The 20,316-nt window shown below is 45.2% G+C and overlaps 1 protein-coding gene across 1 annotated transcript in view; it reads left to right on the top strand.

Moving 5' to 3' along the window:
* The window catches only part of COL22A1 (collagen type XXII alpha 1 chain), a 297,548-nt gene that overhangs the window by 222,405 nt on the left and 54,827 nt on the right, over positions 1-20,316 (top strand). Inside the window, exons 41-46 of the mRNA XM_025394525.1 lie at positions 926-961; positions 2,573-2,626; positions 3,888-3,932; positions 8,434-8,481; positions 14,587-14,700; positions 17,646-17,699. Coding sequence (XP_025250310.1) covers positions 926-961; positions 2,573-2,626; positions 3,888-3,932; positions 8,434-8,481; positions 14,587-14,700; positions 17,646-17,699 — 351 coding nt within the window. The remainder of the gene's footprint in view (positions 1-925; positions 962-2,572; positions 2,627-3,887; positions 3,933-8,433; positions 8,482-14,586; positions 14,701-17,645; positions 17,700-20,316) is intronic.

Genomic DNA, 20,316 nt, shown 5'->3' with positions numbered 1-20,316 from the left:
TCCATTCAGTGAAGAGGAATAGGCCAACAGGCAGTAACAATGCTGGACTTTCAGTCTTAGGCAGGGCGCGTGCAGGGGCGGAGACTATCCAGTGAGCACCCTGGGAGAAGCCAGAGGAGGCTCTCCACAGGCAGGGATTTCTCAAAGGAGAACCAGAGAGTGACAAGAAGGTTTCCAGGTAGAAAGGCAGGACAGAGTCTTCATGGAAATGCACAAGCCCCAGAGCAAGGGACGGTCCCATTTGCTGCAAGACTTGGGACTGCATGTGAATGCCTTCCAGTCAATCAATGAACAGCATCTTAAGCATGATATCTAGAAGCCAAATTCTGTCTGGGCAAAGAACTGGGCACCATGGAGGATGCCAGGCCCATGTCTGTGTGTCTGTATACGTGTGTGTGTGCACGTGTGTGTGCACGCGTGTGTGTGCGCATGTGTGCGTGTGTGTGTGCGTGTGTGTGTGTGTGTGCATGCACCCCTTGTTGGAGAAGGGAGCTTGACTACTGCAGCCTCAGCCACTAAGGCTATGGCTGGGGAATGTGGTCGTTATCATGACCATCCTTTCCTGAGCAGAAAGAGCCAGTGCATGTCCAAGGGGGTGCAATACAGGGAAGTCGGGGCTGCCGGGTTCAACCTCACACTAGAGCTACAAAGTAGAGTTGGGCCCAGGTGTCAGGAGCTATGCAGGGATGATGATAGGGTGGCATCAGTTGAGGGGCAAGTGGAGGAGCTTCCAGAGAGATTTTCATGAGCAACATTTGTGGGTGGGTAGATGGTAAGAGGGTATGGCAGTGTGGCTTCAAGGTAGGAGGAAGTTAGTAACTCCTTCCAGGACAACTGAGGACCTGTCTAAGGAATAAACACCATAGCTTGTTTACATCAGCATGTCATTTCTACTTTGCTTACATACTTGTTTGTTTGTTTATAGGGCCCTTCCGGACCACCAGGAGACAAAGGCCCCCCGGTACAGTATGCTTTAAATAAAGGGATGAGTTTCTATACGAGGAATCCTGCTCAAATCAAAGCAGTTTTAAATGGGAGGCACCAAAAACTGAAGTAGATTCTGAAATTTGCTCACATTATTGAACAGGGCAGACTCCAACGTACGAACTCTGACCTGTGGAACAGAGTGTGATTGATGTGCATATGAGCAGAGAAGGGATGCCATGCCCGTATTATAGTCGGGCAAATAGACTGGCTTCTGTTTTGGGCATCTCTTCAACATAGAAGGGTGGCCATGGTTTAATGAATTCAGCCAAATTGCCTGAAGAACTAATTTTGAATCTTGGTTTTGCCAACCCCAACCACACGGCAGTGAGCCAATGTGGTAACTGCTCTTAATCTGTCATGAGGGCAGAGCAAGACCCCGGAGCCACTGTGGAGACCTGATGGACTGAGTTTATGCTGAAGCAACAGGAGGGCTCTCAGTAAGCCTTCATTCTTAGGAGCAGCAACCATCCATGACATGCCTGTGCATGCGTTTGCTGGGAAAATATGATTTCCTATAAATTCACCCCAGGGGAAATAGCTGCATTGTAGCAACTGGGATGATATTGTAGCTTGTGTCTTGTGAACATATTTTAAATAACCTTTATTTATATGATTTCTGAATTCAGGACAGGGATTGCTTTGTGTGTGTGTGTGACAGAGTCTCGCTCTGTCAACCAGGCTGGAGTGCAGTGGCACGACCTTGGCTCACTGCAATCTCTGCCTCCTGGGTTCAAGCAATTCTCCTACCTTACCCTCCCCAGTAGCTGGGATTACAGGTGTGAGCCACCATGCCCAGCACAGGGCTACAGGGCTCCTTATACCCATTTTTATAGATGAAGAAACTGAGGTACTACGTAGTGAACTGATAGACATGAGATCTCAGAGCAAGTTATTGCAAAGCAGAGGCAAACAGGTGGGACTCTAGATGGAGGGGTTGGTGTGAGAGGAGGTCTGTGAAGGCCCAGGAGACACAGGGTCAGCTTCTGAGCAGCCCTGTAGCACAGTTCCAGCAACTGCCAGGAATTCCCACTTTTAGACCTACTTAAGGAAAAATCTTATAGGAAATGAGATCCATACTGAAAGATACGTGTGTCATTTCCTGATGTTGTCCAGAAATTTGTAGCTAGAAATTATTTTCTTACAAAGAGTAGTAATCGCTGGGCATGTGCTCAGTATTGTGCTGGGTCTTGCATAAGGAAACTTCTTTAACCACCTGGTTAGCAGCTCTTGGGGCTGGTTATCCATAGGACATGAAAGGAGTGAGCCAGCGTTTGAGCTCAGGCCCATCTCACCGTAGGAGCTGTCCCCTTCACTCAAGCAAGGGAATTATACAAATGGGGTCCAAGTTGTCAGCCTCAAAATGAAGGTTTTCCAGAGCATTCTCTCTGTGTGTTGAGCACGTACCCCCACGTGGTACCGTCAGTTGAGTAAGCTCTGAGCAGGGTGCTTTGGTGCACGTGTTACATCAGATTCCTCATAGCAACAGACCACGTGTCGAAGGAGAGCCAACTATTGCCAAGGAGGGAGTGTCCTTATTTGCTTACAATATTGTGGGGTGTCAGTGTCTTCTTTTCTTTTTCTTCAGGGATCACGAGGCTTACCTGGATTCCCCGGCCCCCAGGGCCCAGCCGGCCGGGATGTAAGTACAGAGAAATGGCGTGGACTCAGTGAAGGCCCTTACATGACCCCTGAAAGCCCACCCTCCACCATCTCCTGGCCTCCTTTGACCATGTGGCCAACTTCGTAGCCCGGTTGAGGATTTCCAGGAAGCCCCATGGGCATGCTTTTTATTTTTGCTGTTCAATTGAGTGTGGCTCGTAATTTTCTATTATCCAGTTTTATTTCCTGTGTTTATTTGTGTTAAGTTTTCAAAATCTTTTCAACTCCTGGGTATCCCACACAATGTTCCCTAATTTCTTAATCAAAGTCTTACATACCCCAGTCAGTTCTGCTCGAATCAGGCACTACCTTCTCCAGGGACTTGTCCCCCCTGACCCTTCCCTGGAACGGCTCTCTCTTTTCCGTGGAATTCCACAGATGTACGTGATGCTCATTGTGCAGATGGGTTACTTCCCACTTTGTGACAATGACAGTCATCTCGTGTCTCCATTGTTTGGCCTTTGTCCAGCCATCTCTGAGCTCTAAGAAGGAGCCCCTGTGTCTTATGCATCCTCATGGTCCCTGGTGCCTAGCAGCATGCCAGGCACATAGAAGGTACTTGATCCATACTCATCGACCAAATGGTAAATGACAACCATGAGTCCTTATAGGACAAAGGTGTCTGGCACTAGTAAGCAGTGATATTTATTGCTTAGACATACATCTTTTCATCTCTATAGTTTTAGCTCATTATAAGCAGGAACAACAAAATTCCCTTCTCTTCCTTGGGTTCTGTTTCCAAAGAGAAGGTTACTCTCTCATTCCTGCTTCCAAATATTCAAATTTCACTGTTCCACTCTCAGCATTAATTCTTATAGCCAGTCTAATAGAAGTATTTTTCTACTTTTCAAAGCCATTCCTTCCACTTGTGTTTGGGAAAGCACTGGGAAAATTTAAGACAGGGTGTGTGTGTGTCTGTGTGTATGTGTGTGTGTGTGTGTGTATGTGCACGTGCATGCACATGTTCTGTGTGCATGAGTTGTTTTTAGTTTTGTGTTTAGGACAGGAGTTATGGGGGTAGTTCTAAACATTTGCCATTGTTGGATTCTTCCTGGGAAGCCTTGGGTATTCAGCTGAGATTGGAAACCATGCATTTTTACTGGTGCCAATCCTCATGGTCTGATGATTTTTTTCCCACTGAATTACACTTAGCAGATAGAGAGGTTGGCAGAGGCTGTGGGTAGAATGGGTCAGGACTGTGTGCTTACCACAGTTAATGTTTTCTTTCCTTCTTCTCTTAGGGTACACCAGGAAATCCAGGAGAAAGAGGGCCTCCTGGCAAGCCAGTATGTCATTTTATGGTTCTGGATGAATATTGACTATCAGTCAGGGCGTAAGCAAGATAAAAAATGCAACTCAGAAGGTTCAAGAGGTTTTAACAAAGGAACCTCTGACAAAACTGTGGGCAGAGGAAACTAATATGGGATGTTGTAAGACCCAGAGATAAACCATAGTGGGAAGTCATTACCACCATTATGCCTGTTTTCAAAGCCCAGGGAGAGTGGAATGGTGAGAGAGGGATTGCACACAGGAGCTCAGTCGTGGGTTCAACACTGCTGCAGAAGGCTTGGTCCGAGGCCAGGAGGTAGGGATGTCTCCCACCCTCCGGTTTCCTGACAGTGCCTCGAATTGGGGAATTCAACTGTGGGCCAGCAGGCAAGCAGCCTGGGATACATTCCAGGGGTTTAACCTCCCAGGCATGGAACAGGACAGAGAAGGGTGAAAAGTGGATCTGGGGTGAGCAAATGAGCAACAGCAGCACCCATTGCAGATCCCTGACTTGCCCGTTTCCTAGCACTTGACTGGGTGATGTCAGCCTTCCCTGTTGCCCTCTGTTTAACATGGAAGAAATGTTCTTTCTTGCCTCACAGTGAGAATAGGGGAATTTGTGAAAGATTGAGGAGACAGGGACAACCCTGAATGTTGGGTTTGTGGCAATGTGGCTTTAGTCCAGCCCGAGAGTCCTATAGGCTTCCCTGATGCAAGGCACCCTCATCTCCTGGGACACCCTCTGACTGAGTTTCTAATGCCAGAGAAGCCCCAAAGGTTTAGCTGAGTAGCCTGGTCATAGGTGGACCCTCTAAGGAAGGAGCACTGGAGATGCGCTGGCCTGGGAGAGTGGGAGGCGGCTGTGCAATGGGGAGAGAGATGAATCCTGGGGAAGAAGCTGCCTAAGATGAAAGAGACAGCAGCAACCAATACTGGGGAATTGCAGGCCTCAAGGGTGAGGCTGTAAGTCTGGTTTCAGAAAGCAAGATGCTCACCTGGGCAGAAGCTTCACCTTGAGATGGATCTGAGAGGTTGCCTGTCTCTTTTGCAAGTCTGGCCTGCGACAACTTCCAGACAGGGACCCAAGGCACAGATGTCCCTGTGGGTGTGGGTGACCCCCCATCCCTTATCTCAGTTGGCGGGTACGGCAGAGACCTGGACAGGGATCCTGGTCTGCCATTGAGGGTCCTGAAACTTTCCATTGAAGATCTTCCAATGAGAGGAGTATAAAGTCTTGTTGGAAGTTAGGGACACCTTAATTACTCATGTTTCCTCCCCTGTGGAGTCAGCTTTGCAAGAGCCAAATAAACCTCACAAAGGCCACTTCATTATCAAAGTACAAAGCTCTGGTGAAGTGCAGGGAGAGTGAGGTTCAGACCAGAAGTCAAGTGGGGGTTCAGATGACCTCTGCCAGATCTAGACTTTGACATCTCCCTGCAAAGATAGTTAAGTCAGCATAATGCAGCTGACAATGTGGATAATCATGATTATCTCTCAGGTGGTCAGCAGCAGAACGGAGAGCTGAGGGGAGAGAGACAGGGAGAAGAGAGAAGAAGAGAGAAGCGATAAGATCTATTAGATTCACTGAACATACTCCTCCCAGATGGTCCCAAGTATGGCCCATTGGCTCTCGGGTCTCTCTGAGCTCACTAATCAGATAAGACATAGTTGTCTCAGGGATTCCCTCATGTTCAGTGATTTCCCAGGAGGACTCACAGGACTCAGAAAAGCTGTTTTGCTCATGGCAGTGGTTTATTACAGTAAAATGATACAGATTAAAATCAACAGAGAAAAAGGTGCACAGGAAGGAGTCCAGGAAAGACCAGTACAAGCTTCCATTTGTCCTCTCCCAGTGAAGTTGTACAGACAGCACCAATTCTCCCAGTCACAATGTGTGACAATACTCACAAGGTGTTGCAACCGTGGAGGCTCACCAGAGCCTTGGTGTCTAGGGCTTATATTGGGAGTTGGTCACACAAGCATGGAGTGCCCACATGGCTGATCTTAATTACTGAGTCTTCATCCTCTCTCGAGGTCAGACTGAGGTGTGTGTCCAAGGCACCCACCATAAATCACATTGTTAGCATTAACTACCTGGCTGGACCCAAGAACACAGGTAAACAAAGACACTCTTACCAGGCAGGACATTCCAAGGGCATAGAGGTAATTCCCAGGAAGCAGGCAGCAGCTGGACATTTCTTTGGAATGTGCAGGGTTTGGACAACACTAGCCTGCTGAGCTAATTCTTAATTACACAGCTCCATCCCTCAGAGGGTGGAGAGAGTGACCCAAAGTGTTTCCCCAGTGCTGCACCCACCTGGAGAGAAGCATAGAATTCCTGTTCCAGGATCTTCCTTCTGTGTCACATTGAGTTCTCTGGAAGCACAGCCTGCAGTGGGGATTCTTACGCTAGTGACTGATTGAGGGAGTGCTCTCAGGAGAAACTTACAAGGATGGAGGGAAGCACGACATGACAGGGGAAAAAACAGACAAAAATGTGGGTTCAAGTCAAGCCTAGTCCCTGCCTGATCCCACATGGAACTCTGGACTGTGAATGAAACCACAAAGCTGTCCCACTTTGAGGCCAGGCCCAGCTTTTTTCACCCTGCCATCAGTCAGTTATCGGCTGTGTAACCAGCACCAGGGGTAAGGATGCACCAAGAATGGGGAGGATCTAGGTAGGATGGAAACTGACATCTACATCCCCATGCTGTCCACTGTTCTCTGAGCCCACTGGGCCCAACAACAGGTGACATGAGTGACTGACTCATAGAAGGCAGAGATGGCAGTCTGCCGTATCCTGAGTCCACCTTCACAAGGCCACTGCCTCCATCCACATGCTGGTTCTGTGTGTCTTTTGAGACTTAAGAGGTTTGCAGAAACGAGACATAGGAAGATGTTAATGAAGTTGTATCCAAGACCACACTGTACCTAGACTGAAAATCCACTCCTCGTTCTCTCTCCCTTTGTAACTGGTGCCCAGCCATTGTGTCTGATATAACTCACTCTAATTACGCTAAAGGCTCAATGGCAGTGTAAGAATATCCCTAGTAATACAATGCCAGCAGCATTACAATGTACCAATTTGAACCATATGAACCCTTTCCTATTATTAAACTTCCCAGGGGAAACAAATGTGGCTTCAAAATAAAACACCTTTCCCTTTTAAAAGTTTTAATAAATTACTATAGCAAAGGTTGCCTTTTCTTCAGAGGACCTCACTCAGATAATTGAGGAGGGGGGCGGGGCGGGTCTTGGCCTTGACTTTAGCAGCTGCATCCTAAGTAAGTTCTTACTGCAGTGTGGGTAATTCCTTGAGCACCTCCAATCTGATTTAATTCAACCTCAGTCTCTCTTAGGGAATCCCGTCTTGCAATAGTCCAGAGCGTTGATTGAATTTCTGATCATATCAACACAGGAAACACCACCAGCACGTTTCAAGCCACTGTGGCAGTTACCCTGAGCGAACTTGTGTTTCCTGTTTCATGGTTTTGCTAACCACAGGTTGGGACAGAAAGCCCATGGGGTCAGGGATGGGGAAGTAGCCTGAAAAATTGCCTTGGTTTCAGCCTCCCCAAAATGACAGACTGGATTTATAATTCGTACACCTAAACTCAAACTTAATGAGGAGAAATCACCCACCATGCATTTAGTTGTTAAGTCTACCACCTTGTCTCTGCTGCCTGGGTCCTCTGGTGTTCCTTTTTCTTTGTAAAATTTAGAATTTTGCAAAGTAGCACACCAGTCTGGAAGTCCTACCTAAGAATCCTTTCTTTCCTTTAGGGTCTGCCTTTTAATTCCCGTTTTCCTTCCTAAACTTATGTTCCTGCACCCAAATATTTTCTGAGCCTCCACCCTGTCTTGGGTTCCAGGATGGCTGTGATTGTGAGACACAATCCGTAGTTCCAACTCACAGTGCGTTTGAGCATGAGTTCAGCCGCCTGCAGACTCCTACATACCTTTAGAGGCTCTGTAATTACTCCTGATTTCTGAAATACCCTTTCTGGAATTAAAGACTTTTAACCCATAATGACAAATGAAGTTTAAAGTGCTATTTCACCTGGGAGAGCTGAAGACATTGGCTTAAATTCATACTAGGTTGTGAATGACTGATAATAACAGCTGTTGCTCATTTGAGACATCCACGACCATCCAGATTGCCAACAGTTTGCCACTTTGCCTCCCACAGTGCTCATATGACCTATCAGGTTTTGATTGTGGTGGGGAAGAGGGACCAGTGGGAGAAGAGAAGGGGCAAACAGAAGGAGAGTAGGGAAGGAAAAAGGCTGAAGTCAGTCAGACTTGGCTACAAATGGCAGGCTGTGCAGTTGCTGTCTTGGAGGAGTCTTCTTTCTGTGGCTCCCAGGCTTAGGACATCCACTGGCTGTCCGTATCCCATGCATGGCACAGTGTGCCACGCATTATGTCACACTTTGAAGGCCTTTTGCTTTCTCAAGATGCCTGGGATTTACTGTATATATGCGTGTATGTATGTGTTGTTTGTTTTTACTTTGACAGGGCCTCTCTTCACTACTGTCTCCAGGGGACATCAATCTCTTGGCTAAGGTAAAAGCATACAATAAATGTGCATGTGTTTTGAAAATGGTGATGGTGGGATTGGAGATCTTGATAATAAGTTGGGTTTTTTTTTTGTCTTAACAACTATTTGGTAGTATTAATAATAATAGCAGCACCATTAGTTGAGAAATCACCATGTGGCTGGTGATGTGCTAAATCCACCTGTCCAATACAACAGCCACTGGCCACATGCTTCAATCTAAATTTAAATTAATTAAAATTAAATACAGGCTGGGCACAGTGGCTCACCCCTATTATCCCAGCATGTTGCGGGGATTGCTTGAGCCCTGAACCCAGGAACTTAAGACCAACCTTGGCAACATAGAGAGACCTGGTCTCTACCCAAATTTTTTGTGTTTTTAATTAGCTTGGCGTGGTGACATGTGACTGTGGTCCCAGCTACTCAGGAGGCTGAGGTAGGAGGATTGCTTGAGCCCGGGAGGTAGAGGCTGCAGTGAGCCATGGGTATGCAACTGCACTCCAGCCTGAGGGACAGAGCAAGACCCTGTTTCAAAAATAAATAAATAAATAAATGCAATTAAAAATTCAGGTGCTTGATCACACCAACCTCTTTATACATACTTAATAACCACATGTGGCTGGTGGCTGCCTTATTGATCACTGCAGATGTAGAGCAGAATATTATCTGGAGCTGCGATGTACTAAATGTTTAATGTGCCTCCCTTATTTAATTTTCACAAATATTCTATGGGGTTAATACTATGTGTTGTGTTGTTTAGCATATAAGAAGGCTGAAATACTGTGAGAGTCAATGAATGGAATGGAATAGAATAGGACATCCTAAGAATAAAATCCTTCCTTGCTAACACCAGAGGCTGGCCTTTAACCTACCCAGGACTAACTTGTGTTCTCAAAGGAGGGCCGGTGGCAGAGTCAAACAGCCTGGACCTGGGTCCTGCTGGGCCAAGACCAGAGCACAGGCTCAGTGAGGTGACATGGGCTGCTGGGCCTTTTAACCAGGACAAACCCAGATCTGAGTGCAGACTTGACAGGTTTCTAGAACCACATTTGCTTTCCCCATGAGAGGAAAAGGTCCTAAGAGGTTGAACATAACTTGGCCAACATAGGGCAGGGCGTGGCTGGAGTTACGCCTGAAAGCCAAGTTGCACAGGTGTCCAGGTGCCTGACCAAGGACCTGGGGTCTTCAATGTTGAGAGCTGGGAAAGGTTCTGAACGAGGGAGAGAGAGGTAGGGTCTGTACTTCAGAAAGAACCAGCGTGCTACAGTGAGTGAGGAGGCCCCTTCTGCTGCCTGTACTTGAAGCCTCTGTCGTAACTCCGGGTGAAGGCTTGGCACTGCATTTTATGTGACTAGTGCCTTCCTTCCTTCTTGTTCTCTAAAAGACACTTGGGTGATTTCAGAAAATCTCTACTTCATGCATGAAGCCAAGGGAAGAAAACAAAAGAGAAAGAAAACCTTCTTGGGAGTCTGGGGTGTTCAGTCTCATTGCAAATTGAGGTGCCTTGATGGGAAAATTACACATTTTATTAAAAAATAAGTAGCAGAACAATCTTTACCAGTTTTTGTTGACAAGTGCGATAGTTTTTTGTTTTTTTTTTTTCCCCCACCGTCAAGGACATGACAAGAAATCATTATCTATTGATTCCATCTTTTGTTTATTACAGGCTTTTATTAGCCTGGATTATTTTTCTTAATTCCCTCACTCTAGAAGGAGCTGGGTTTTCATCAGCCACCAGCCCTCTCCACCCTTCACGCCTCACCCAGAGGATTTCCACCTCAAGATGTCCCAATCTTTATGTCAATAATAAGAGTGAGCATTGAAATGGCTAAGCATCATTCCTCATGGCCATAGCACTGAGGCAGATATTTAGTCAAATCGATATTTCCTCACTATGAAAGTATGCAGCTCTGCTTATCGGAGCAGCTGGAAACCCCAGAATGAATGAAAGCGCCTACATGCAGGGTGGCCTGTGGAGTCTCACTGGTGTCACAGAGCTGAGCTTAGCCTGGAAATTCCGTAGTCGACAGCCTGGGATGAGTGGATTTGGCCAGGTCTGGGGAGCAGACTATCTTCATCTCCCTGTTTTGTGCACTCACTGGCTGCCATCTTGATGTTGTAAGTTAGAGTCTGCTGGTCTGGTCTAGGTGGCTGGGCAGCAGGTGTCTCCCCTGCTGAGATTATATTACGGAATATTTGTCTCTGCCCCAGAGAGTTTTATAACTTCATACATCTCTTTCTGATAGTTAGGGAACTTACTGGGTAGTAAATTCTAAGAGTTCCTGTTAAATGAATGTCCATAGTTGGATCCGTTCCCAAGGAGGTCCTCTTATAATTGTCTCCATTACCTGACTCCCTTGCAGAAATATTATTTCATTAAATCCTCACAAACAATCCTGTGAGAGGATTCTGTTGCTGTCTGCATTTTACAGATGAAGAGGTTGAGGCATAGATGGGCAAACCACTTATTCAACGTCACAGACCTGCTAGTGGCAGAACCAAGACTCAAACCCAGTGTGACCAACTCTGAAGCCTTATGCGTAGCCTCTGTACTATCCGATTTCATCTTTACATGAGCCAGAACTTCCTGACAACTGTCTGATGAAGTCCAGGCAGCTAGTGAGTTCTCTGCCTGTCACATAGAGATTTGGAGATGAAGGCTACGCAACTCTTTGGTAGAAATATAGTAGCGAGGATTCAGATGTCCAGTGAGAAGGTGGATCATTTCTCCTGGGTAGCAACGACTGTTTTTTTCTACACACCAAAGACTGTAGCATTCCTCCATGTAGTCAGCATTTTGTTGAGTGCTTACTTGGTACTTCACACCACGCAAAGTACAGTATTACATGCAATGACATAACAAGCTGAGTTTGTTGAAAATAGTTTAGCCCGGCAGGGTGCGAAGGCTCATGCCTGTAATCCCAGCACTTAGGGAGGCAGAAGCAGGTGGATCACTTGAGGCCAGGAGTGCAAGATCAGCCTGGCCAACATGGGAAAACCCCTGTCTCCACTAAAAATACAAAAATTAGACGTGGTGGCATATGCCTGTATTCCCAGCTGCTCAGGAGGCTGAGTTGGGAGAATTGCTTGAACCCGGGAGGCGGAGGCTGCAGTGAACCTAGACTGCACCACTGCACTCCAAGCTGGGTGACAGAGCAAAACTCTGTCTCAAAATAAAATAAAATAAAATAAAATATAAAATAAAAAGGAAAAGAAAAGAAAATATCTTAGACCAGAGGAACGGATGGAGACCAGAAGGAAAGAACATTTATAGATTACATACAATGAACCCTGAAATACGCTAGGCACTTTGTATGCATTATTTTATTTAAATTTCACAACAATCTCCTAAAGTAGAAGAATGATCCTTGTTTACAGGTAAGGAAATAGACTCAAAAATATTAATTGACTTGCCTGAGATAACTCAGAACGCCCAGAGATTGGGAGCTAGTATTGATGATCAAGGTCATCTGATCTGCAAATGGGACAAGGCCACAGATTTAGGGAGGAAAAGAAACAAACCCGTAATGGCACATGTAGCAGCTAAAAGTCACTGTGTTTTCACTCTGTGTCAGGACAGTGTCAGGCATTTTCCACTCATTGTCTCATTTATCATAAGACTTTGACATCCCCATTTCACAGATAAGGAGACTCAGGGAGATGAAGCCATGATTCCAGGTGGACAGAGGTTTAAGTGGAGTATGGGCAAGCCCATTTGGTTGGAAACACAACCCTATCCAGTTTCAATACATTCAGAGAAAGTGTGAACTGCCCTCTGAACTGGACTTTGGTGCAGAGCCAGGAGGGACTGGTGGGTCCCAGGAGCTCTGGAGCCAAGGTGAACATCTGTAAGACTGCAGATTGGGGTGATCTCACCCTATGCTCACTGGATTCCAGAACTGGGTCAGTGAGTTGAGTCTAGCTCCCTCACAGGTAGGTCTGTGTCTCCGACAGTTCTGGTCTTCAGGAAATAATCCTGCATAGTGTGCAACAGGCCCAGGTTGAGAACCCTGCCGGAAATTAGAAACAAATAGGAAAGTTGTGAGGTTTTTGTATTACTCAGATATAATCTTTTTGTGTTATGGATCCCACTGCAAAGAATGGCTTCCAATCACTGGGGCACGCTCAAGTCCAGAAATATCTCAGTGGCTAGAATTTTTGGTGTCATCAGGCTAGTTCTATTTGCATCCATCCATCCATCCATCCATTCATCCACAGTTGCAATGTCTCATGGATGCATCTCATCTTAGAGTACAATAAGAGAAGGTCTACAAAGAGGTGAGCTCCTTTCAGCTGTGCTACTCTTCCAAGCAAAACACAGTTATAAAAAGCAGCTCATCTAATTAAGCTGAATATCTCATGCACTCTTGCTTTATATATCCCAATATTTAACTCTTCCCACCCTCCAAATCACCCAATCAGCTTTGCAAACTACCCGCTAAAGGAAGATGGCCCCAGTCGCCAGAATGTCAGGCGGACAGTTAATCGGTTGGTTGGTCAGTCAGTTGGTTAGTTGGTTGGGTTGCCTGATTCATTCATTTATAGCACTCATGCCCTGTGGAAGAATATTTGCTATGAATTTGGCATGTAAAGATAATTCTACCTCTGTCATCTGGGTGCTTACACCTTCAGTTTGCCTGGTGGAGAGAGGATGGAATAAAAGATCATTCCAACAAGGAGATTAGTACTTCAGTAGTGAGGATTCCTGAGATTTCTGGGAGCAGGAGGAGCCTGTCCCCATCCTCAGGCAATCAGGAAGGCTTCTTGGAGAGGAAGATTACTAAAGAATCTCCAAAGACTGAGTAGGTGAAACAAGTAAAAGGAAGGTAGGCCATTCAGAGATGCTTTTGTGATGGAAAAGTTTTACCATCCTGAAATCGGAGACCAAGATGAAAACTAAATCACCTGCAGCTTCACCTCATGGACTGTGAACAGTGCAGCTTGCACAGATTTTTGCAGATCCCTTTGGTAGGGCTTTCAAAAGACCATAGTTAGTGCATGTGTTTGTGTCAGTTGACAGTGTTGAACTGAGAGCTCTTCAAGACACACACCCACTGTGCTCCCAAACTTATCACAGTGCCCGACACATAGTAGGTGCCTTTCAAGTATTTTTTCAATGAGTGAATGACCGAGTGAATAAATAAATTAACAATAATGGCTAAATGTGTGGGCATTATCTATCTATGTATCTGCGTATCTATCTATCATCTATCCATCTATCTAATCTTTCTTGAGAGTATTCTAAGTGCTTTACTTGTGTTATCCATTAAATTCCTATTACAAGGAGACAGGCAGGGTGGATGAGAGGGAAAATTAGAGAGAAGGGCATGGAGGAGGTAAACCACGAGGCAGGTGGAGGAAGCAGGCTGGAGTACAGTCAGGTGAGTTTTGTTTAGCGCATAGTGTGCTCCAAACTGTAAGATCCGACAAATCAGAAAACACATGCTCTGGGCTCAGAGGACTTTAAATTTACTCAAGGAGCAGTATTTACCTGCCGTAAAGAAGTAGAACAAAGCCCAACTCCAGGGACCATTTATTAAGTGCTTACCTTGGGTAAAAAATAAAGCTAAGCATGGTGAGAGCCTGGATTGTGTCACAGAAACAAAGTCCCAAGGGTGTGTGCCTGTCGCCTTGTTTATCCTTCTTCCTTGTTCAGAAACCACTTGGCTTGGGCAAACTCAGAACAGAGAATTCAGCTCCCAGCTTGGCCTCTAACATCAGGGACAGAGCATGCTATTTTTAGTAATACTAAATGTTTGTATTAAATCTGCTCTGTTAATGTTTTCAGCTGCTCACAGATCATTTTACATGAATTTTTGACATCATTTCCTCAGGCTATCCTTCCAGAAGTCTGCGTGGAAGTAGGAGGAAATGGAGGAATAGCCAGACATGTCAGTGCCGAAACCTAACTTTCAGTGAAGAAAGGGAAAATGCAAAGTTTAGACACAAAAGTATTTGGATCATGGCTCAGTCCACCTATTTGCTTTTCTATCTTCTCTGGTATTTAAAAACAAAATCTCCATCTGGAGAGGTAGCAGCCGGGGCTACTTTGCTTTGCTTTGAAACTGTGTTTGCTAGTCATTCTCTGTCCCTCCCTCTCTCCCCACTCTCAGGATGTGTGCAGTGACTGCCCTCCTGGCCCCCCAGGCCTCCCTGGTCTACCAGGTTTTAAGGGGGACAAAGGTCTCCCAGGAAAGCCAGGGAAAGAAGGCACAGAAGGGAAAAAGGTAAGGAGAAAAGGGGAAACTTGATTTTTATCATCACAATGAAAATATCATTCTGGAGATCTCATATTGCCCTAGCTGCCTCCAAAGGTGTTCAGGGTTTCAGGGGTTCAAGATTCAAGAGAGATGAGGAATACGGAGTTGTGGGACACAGCTATGGAAATGATAAGAACTGGTATCTATGGGTCTTCGTTACTTTAAGAAGATGTTGATTGTGACTTTCCAGTACATGCTGACACCTGGAAACATATACTCATTCAGTTACATTCCTTGCCTCCCCATCTTTCTCCCTTCCTTTCTTTTATCATCCAACAACTTTGCCTATCTACTATGTAACAGGCACCAAGATAGGCACTTCAGACTCATAGATCAATCAGTGGATCCGTCCATGCATGCATGCATTCAATCCCTTGTCATTGCCTGTTTATGACACCCCATTACGTGTGTCTTATGTGTCAGTCAACATGTAGACAATGGGGAGGTTCAGAAGAAAAAGGCTGAGACTCTATTCTAAAGGAGTTCGTGGTCTGTCCTGGGGCAAAACAGAAGTAGGGAGTTTCATGGGTGCCGGGGAAATAGAATTAAAAACAAAATCTCCTCCCAACCCAGAAGACTTCTTCACAAAGGTAGAAGAGAAAGAAAACCATTTTAATATTTAATTAAATTTAAACTTGAATATCATGTGCATTACAGACAATCTGTTAAGAGATGGTAAGGACAGGAAGAAATCTCACTCTTTTGTATAGCTAAGCAGATAAAGTCCATTACAGACATTTTCTCAAGGTAAGCAATAATTAGTCCTCAAGTAAGAGGTCTTGACAGTGCTATTTGTCACATATGTTCATCTTAGATTCACCTGGTAATTCAGATGGCCCTCTGTCTTAGCTAATTGGCTTTATCTAAAGTGAAAATAAACTTCTTGCATGTTTATGTAAGAAGGTAGTGTTGCAACTTGGGGAGATGCCATCCCCTAGAAATTGGGAGATAGAGGTGGATCTTCCTTGCTGATCATATTTCACAGAGATGGATCCTAACTCCTAGAGAAAGACATTCCTGGGTCATCAAACTGGAAAGAAAAAAAAAAGTCTTCTTTGCCTTTTAAAAGGATTTACACACATTTCAAAGAGACAGATAAAGAACTGACAATGATCCGTTTTCTAAAGTAAATGCTTTAAGAAAAAGACTTAGGTGAGATTCTCTTTCTTTTCAAAAAAGAGAGAATTAAGCCTCTTATTTGTAGTTTGTATCTTACCCATACATGGTACAGGGAATACAAACACAAATGTGAAAGATGACCTTTATTCTGACTCTCTGAGACTTAAGCAGAGCTTGTTCCCTTTCCACCGATTCAGCTACGCAGGCGATTTGAGCATAGACCCCACGGGTGTGCCACAGTCCTTGAAATTTCTCCATACACTCCGGAACCCTGGAAGGGACAGAGGCCAATCCTAAAGCTAATTTGACTAAGAATAATTTCACCTAATTAAATTCTCCTGGTGATCAACTTATTAAAAACAGGCATTTATTTGATTTGCAGCATTTCTTGTATCATATTTTATCAGATAGTAAATAAACATGTTTGAATGTTCTTACATCCATGTCATAAGCCTTTTCCATTGCCTTAATTTTAAACAGCTCAGAAGATCATTTAGTTCATTAAGATAAATGGGTCTTTAGGAGTTTATTCCAGGAGTCTTGACCTCAAAGATTCTTGATATCAGTGCAGAGGCTGTCAGGGTGGCATTTCTGAATCACTTAGGGAAATGTTTAGATCAGTCTTTTCCAGACCTTTCTACCACAGTTGCTTTGCTTCAAATCACTGGGAATGAGGTTTGTATTCTGTGTGTTTACTGCAACTGCTACACAGTGATTCTGATGTTCAGAACCACTCAATGCTCCATGACCCCTGGCAGGACCTGGCGGGGGACCGAGAACCCCCACCCTCCCACCTGGGTGGTCCTTTCTCAGAGTCAAGCAGCTGACACTCCAGGTATTACAGAGCTTGAAGTGAAAATAACCATAAGAAAATGGCTATGAAAATAACTACAAAGAACGCTCAATATGCGCCAGTGTAATTATACATGTACATATATTTATAAAGCACAAACACACACACACAAATGAGATGCTACATAATTCAGACTCTATTTCTTAGTGCAGCACACTTTTTCTCTCTTCTCAACTATATTAGTTATCTATCACTACATTGCAGATTGCTCCAAAACTGAGTGGCTTAAAACAACAAATATTTATTATCTCAAATTTCTGGGGCAGAAATCCAGAAGTGGTTTCGCTGGGTTGTTCTGGCTCAGGTCTTCCATGAGGCAACCCTCAAGCCCTGAGCTTCAGTCATCTCAGGGTCCATCTGGTGGAAGATCCCCTTCCAACCAGGTTCACTCTTGTGGCTGTTGATGGAGACCTCAGTCCCTTACCACATGGGCCTCTCTGCAGAGCTGCTTGAGTGAGATCAAGACATGGAAACTGGTTTTCCCCAAAATGAGTGGTTGGATAGAAAAGTGCAAGCTGGAGGGGGCGGGGCGGGGGTGTGGCAGGCCAGGGTGGGAGTGAGCCATCTTATACCCTAATCTCAGCAAGTACACACCATCACTTCTGCCATGTCCTGTTGGCCATATAGACCAACCGTGGAACAAATGGCAGGACGGCTGCTTCAGGTTGCAAATATGGGAGGCAGGGGCCATCGTGTCATCTTGGAGACACACCAACTAACCACATCAATGGTGGGTTACGCCATGGTTGCACAGCCACACTCAGTACTACCACTTGCCTATAGCCTTTGCTCAGACAGGCTAGGGGCAGGGGTGGCTGCCAGGAAGTCCCAGTGGAAAATCAGTGAATGGAGGTGTGAGGGTGATGGCTTGGTGATGACCCTGGATGTGGGCCAGATACTCATTCTTGTTTCCGTTTTTTTCCTTGTGTCCCTGATATAGGGAGAGCCTGGACCTCCAGGCCTACCAGGGCCCCCAGGAATAGCTGGACCACAGGTCAGTGAGACTTCATAACCATCTGCATGGGTCTATTCTGCTCATCTCAATGCTTAATCTCAATGTAAGGAAGAGTGATGGCCAGCCAGTGTAAAGGAGTGGTTTTGAAAATCAGAAAACCCCTGTTCTGGGTCTAAGCATGGCACTGACTGTCCTGTTGACCATGGGCAGGTGACTTCAACTTGTGGAATCTCAGTTGCTCATTTACAAACAACTGCGTGTTGGAAAGTATGAAATGCATGGAAGAATTGGACTGTGTGGGACCTGCTCGTTAAGACGTGAGTTTTTTGGTCAGACACCTCCACAGTAATGACAAAAATACAAATGGTGTCAGGGATTTGTTAAAATTGAGTGATACGATACATAAAAAGAACGTGGCACTCAGTTGAAAAATACTAGGAAAGTGCTTTTTGAATGCAAGCGAGCACTGTTATTCTCATGTGAGTGATAAGGCATGTCTAAAAGCAGCTCTGTGGCTCTGTGGTTTCCCAAAGCCAGGGAGGCTGGCCTGAGAGAAAGGGGGGTATAATCTCAAACCTAGAATAGGCAGGGAAGCTCTCTGACTGTCAAAACAAATGTGCTGGGGCTGGAGCTGTTTGAGCTGTTGGTGGTGATAGTATTTAACTCTAAGAAGAAAGTGCCTGAGTGCTGGTATGGGGACAGATAGACCCACACCCTCATTCCCTTCCCACTGTCATTGGTGCTCCCCAGAGTATGTTCCCTTATCTCTCGTGGTCTCTGTGCTGCTGCAGACTAAACACCTTCCCCACCAACACTTGGGGCCAAATGTGTCCCCGTGTCTCTTCCTGAGGCCTGGCTGGACATAACATGCCTCATCTGATAGAAGAAGTGGCATAAAATTGTCACTAGGAGAGAAAGTTCAGAAGCCAGGCCTTGGGGTGAGAATTCCATCTCAGCTGTGTGACTTTGGGATAGTTTCTTAACCTCTCTGGCCTTTTGTTTCCTAAAGTTAACAAGGGACTATAAAAACTATGACCCTACAGGCTTATTACTGTGCCAACTGCAGGCAAAATGCTCCCATCAGTGCCTGGTACTTTGTATCAACTGAAGAATGACAAAGTGTGGCTATTGTGATACCTCAGTTCTTGGTTGAAAATAATTTAAACAAGAGACACACAGCAAAGGAGATGCAGCATCATGTAATTTATTGCAAAAGAAAAAGAATACTTTGAAAGTTAGGGGCAGAATAGACAGTACACCTGAGAGAGAGAGGATTCAGGGTGGGCTGCTCGTAAGGATGAGACAGCAAAGACCAGCACTAGGGAGACTCCCTTTATGGGAGCCTTACATGATTATTCATAAGGAGGTGGGAAGAGGTGTTACTCATAAGCATGTTCTGAGTGGTCCTCTGGGTGCACATGTGCAGTAGCTGTATGTACTTGTTCATACGTCACATGTCTCATTAGCATCTTAAATCTCCACCAAGGGGTATGTTTTTTACTATTATGAGCAAAGGGTCAGTTTGAGGTTGGGCAAAATCAAACTGCACATGCTCTCTAGAGGGGAAAGTCCCTACTGAAGATAGCTTTGCATGGATGAGCTTAATTATAATGTGAATGCTGAGGCTTATTGTGTTGCTTGTCCTTACTGTCACTACGGACGGTTGCTGTATCCCGAGAACATGATTACTTCCTTGATTGCCTATCCTGTCTCAGGCCCACAGACTTGGAAAGGAGATCTTTATTTCTCACATAGGATTGCACTTGCAGGCTGTCCATCCCGCAGGCTGGGAAGCATAGCCTCCGGCAGAAACCAAGAGCAAGTGCCTCAAGGGGAGGGTAGAAGCAGCAGGATTTATGCTGAGCAGGCTGGTCAAATGCATGTATTTAAAAAGCTATAGGAGAAGTCATGAATCTTTATGGAAGGAGAAACATGTGCATGGGAAATTGAGTTTCATGCCTCATCATGGGTCATGTGTTCAAAAAATGGCAGCATTAGCATAATCCAAGGGTGGAGTTTTTAAAGTTTTGAAACCTCTGACATCAAAAGGTGAAGCAGAAGACGTGAAAGCTTTGACTACACATGCTCTGTGAGTTGGCCAAAACCAGTCCAGAGATGGTGGTCAGGCTGGGAACTCAGTTTTTAAGGATTTTCTGGGTCTCCTTGGCCAAGAGGGGGTCTGTACAGTTGGTTAGGGGGCCTAGGATTTTATTTTTATTTCTCAATTGTAAGTGCTCATTTGACATTAGCTTTTTTAGCCCTTGTGGTCACAGTGGTGGCAGCCCCATATTTAGGGTGAGGATTTGGGAATAAAATTGAAGAAGTCAGAAACCTCAGCAACCTAGATAAATAATACTTTAATGCATTATTATTATTATTATTATTATTATTATTATTATTTGAGACAGAGTCTCACTCAGTTGCCCAGGCTGGAGTGCAGTGGTGCAATCTCAGCTCACTGCAAGCTCTGCCTCCCTGGTTCACGCCATTCTTCTGCCTCAGCCTCCCGAGTAGCTGGGATTACAGGCACTTGCCACCATGCCCGGTTAATTTTTTTTTAATTTTTATTTTCTGTATTTTTAGTAGAGACGGGGTTTCACTGTTTTAGCCAGGATGGTCTCGATCTCCTGACCTCGTGATCTGCCCACCTTGGCCT

This window comes from Theropithecus gelada, chromosome 8 (assembly GCF_003255815.1).
Source record: "Theropithecus gelada isolate Dixy chromosome 8, Tgel_1.0, whole genome shotgun sequence".
Classification (NCBI taxonomy): domain Eukaryota; kingdom Metazoa; phylum Chordata; class Mammalia; order Primates; family Cercopithecidae; genus Theropithecus; species Theropithecus gelada.
This window is presented reverse-complemented; position numbering and strand designations above follow the sequence as displayed.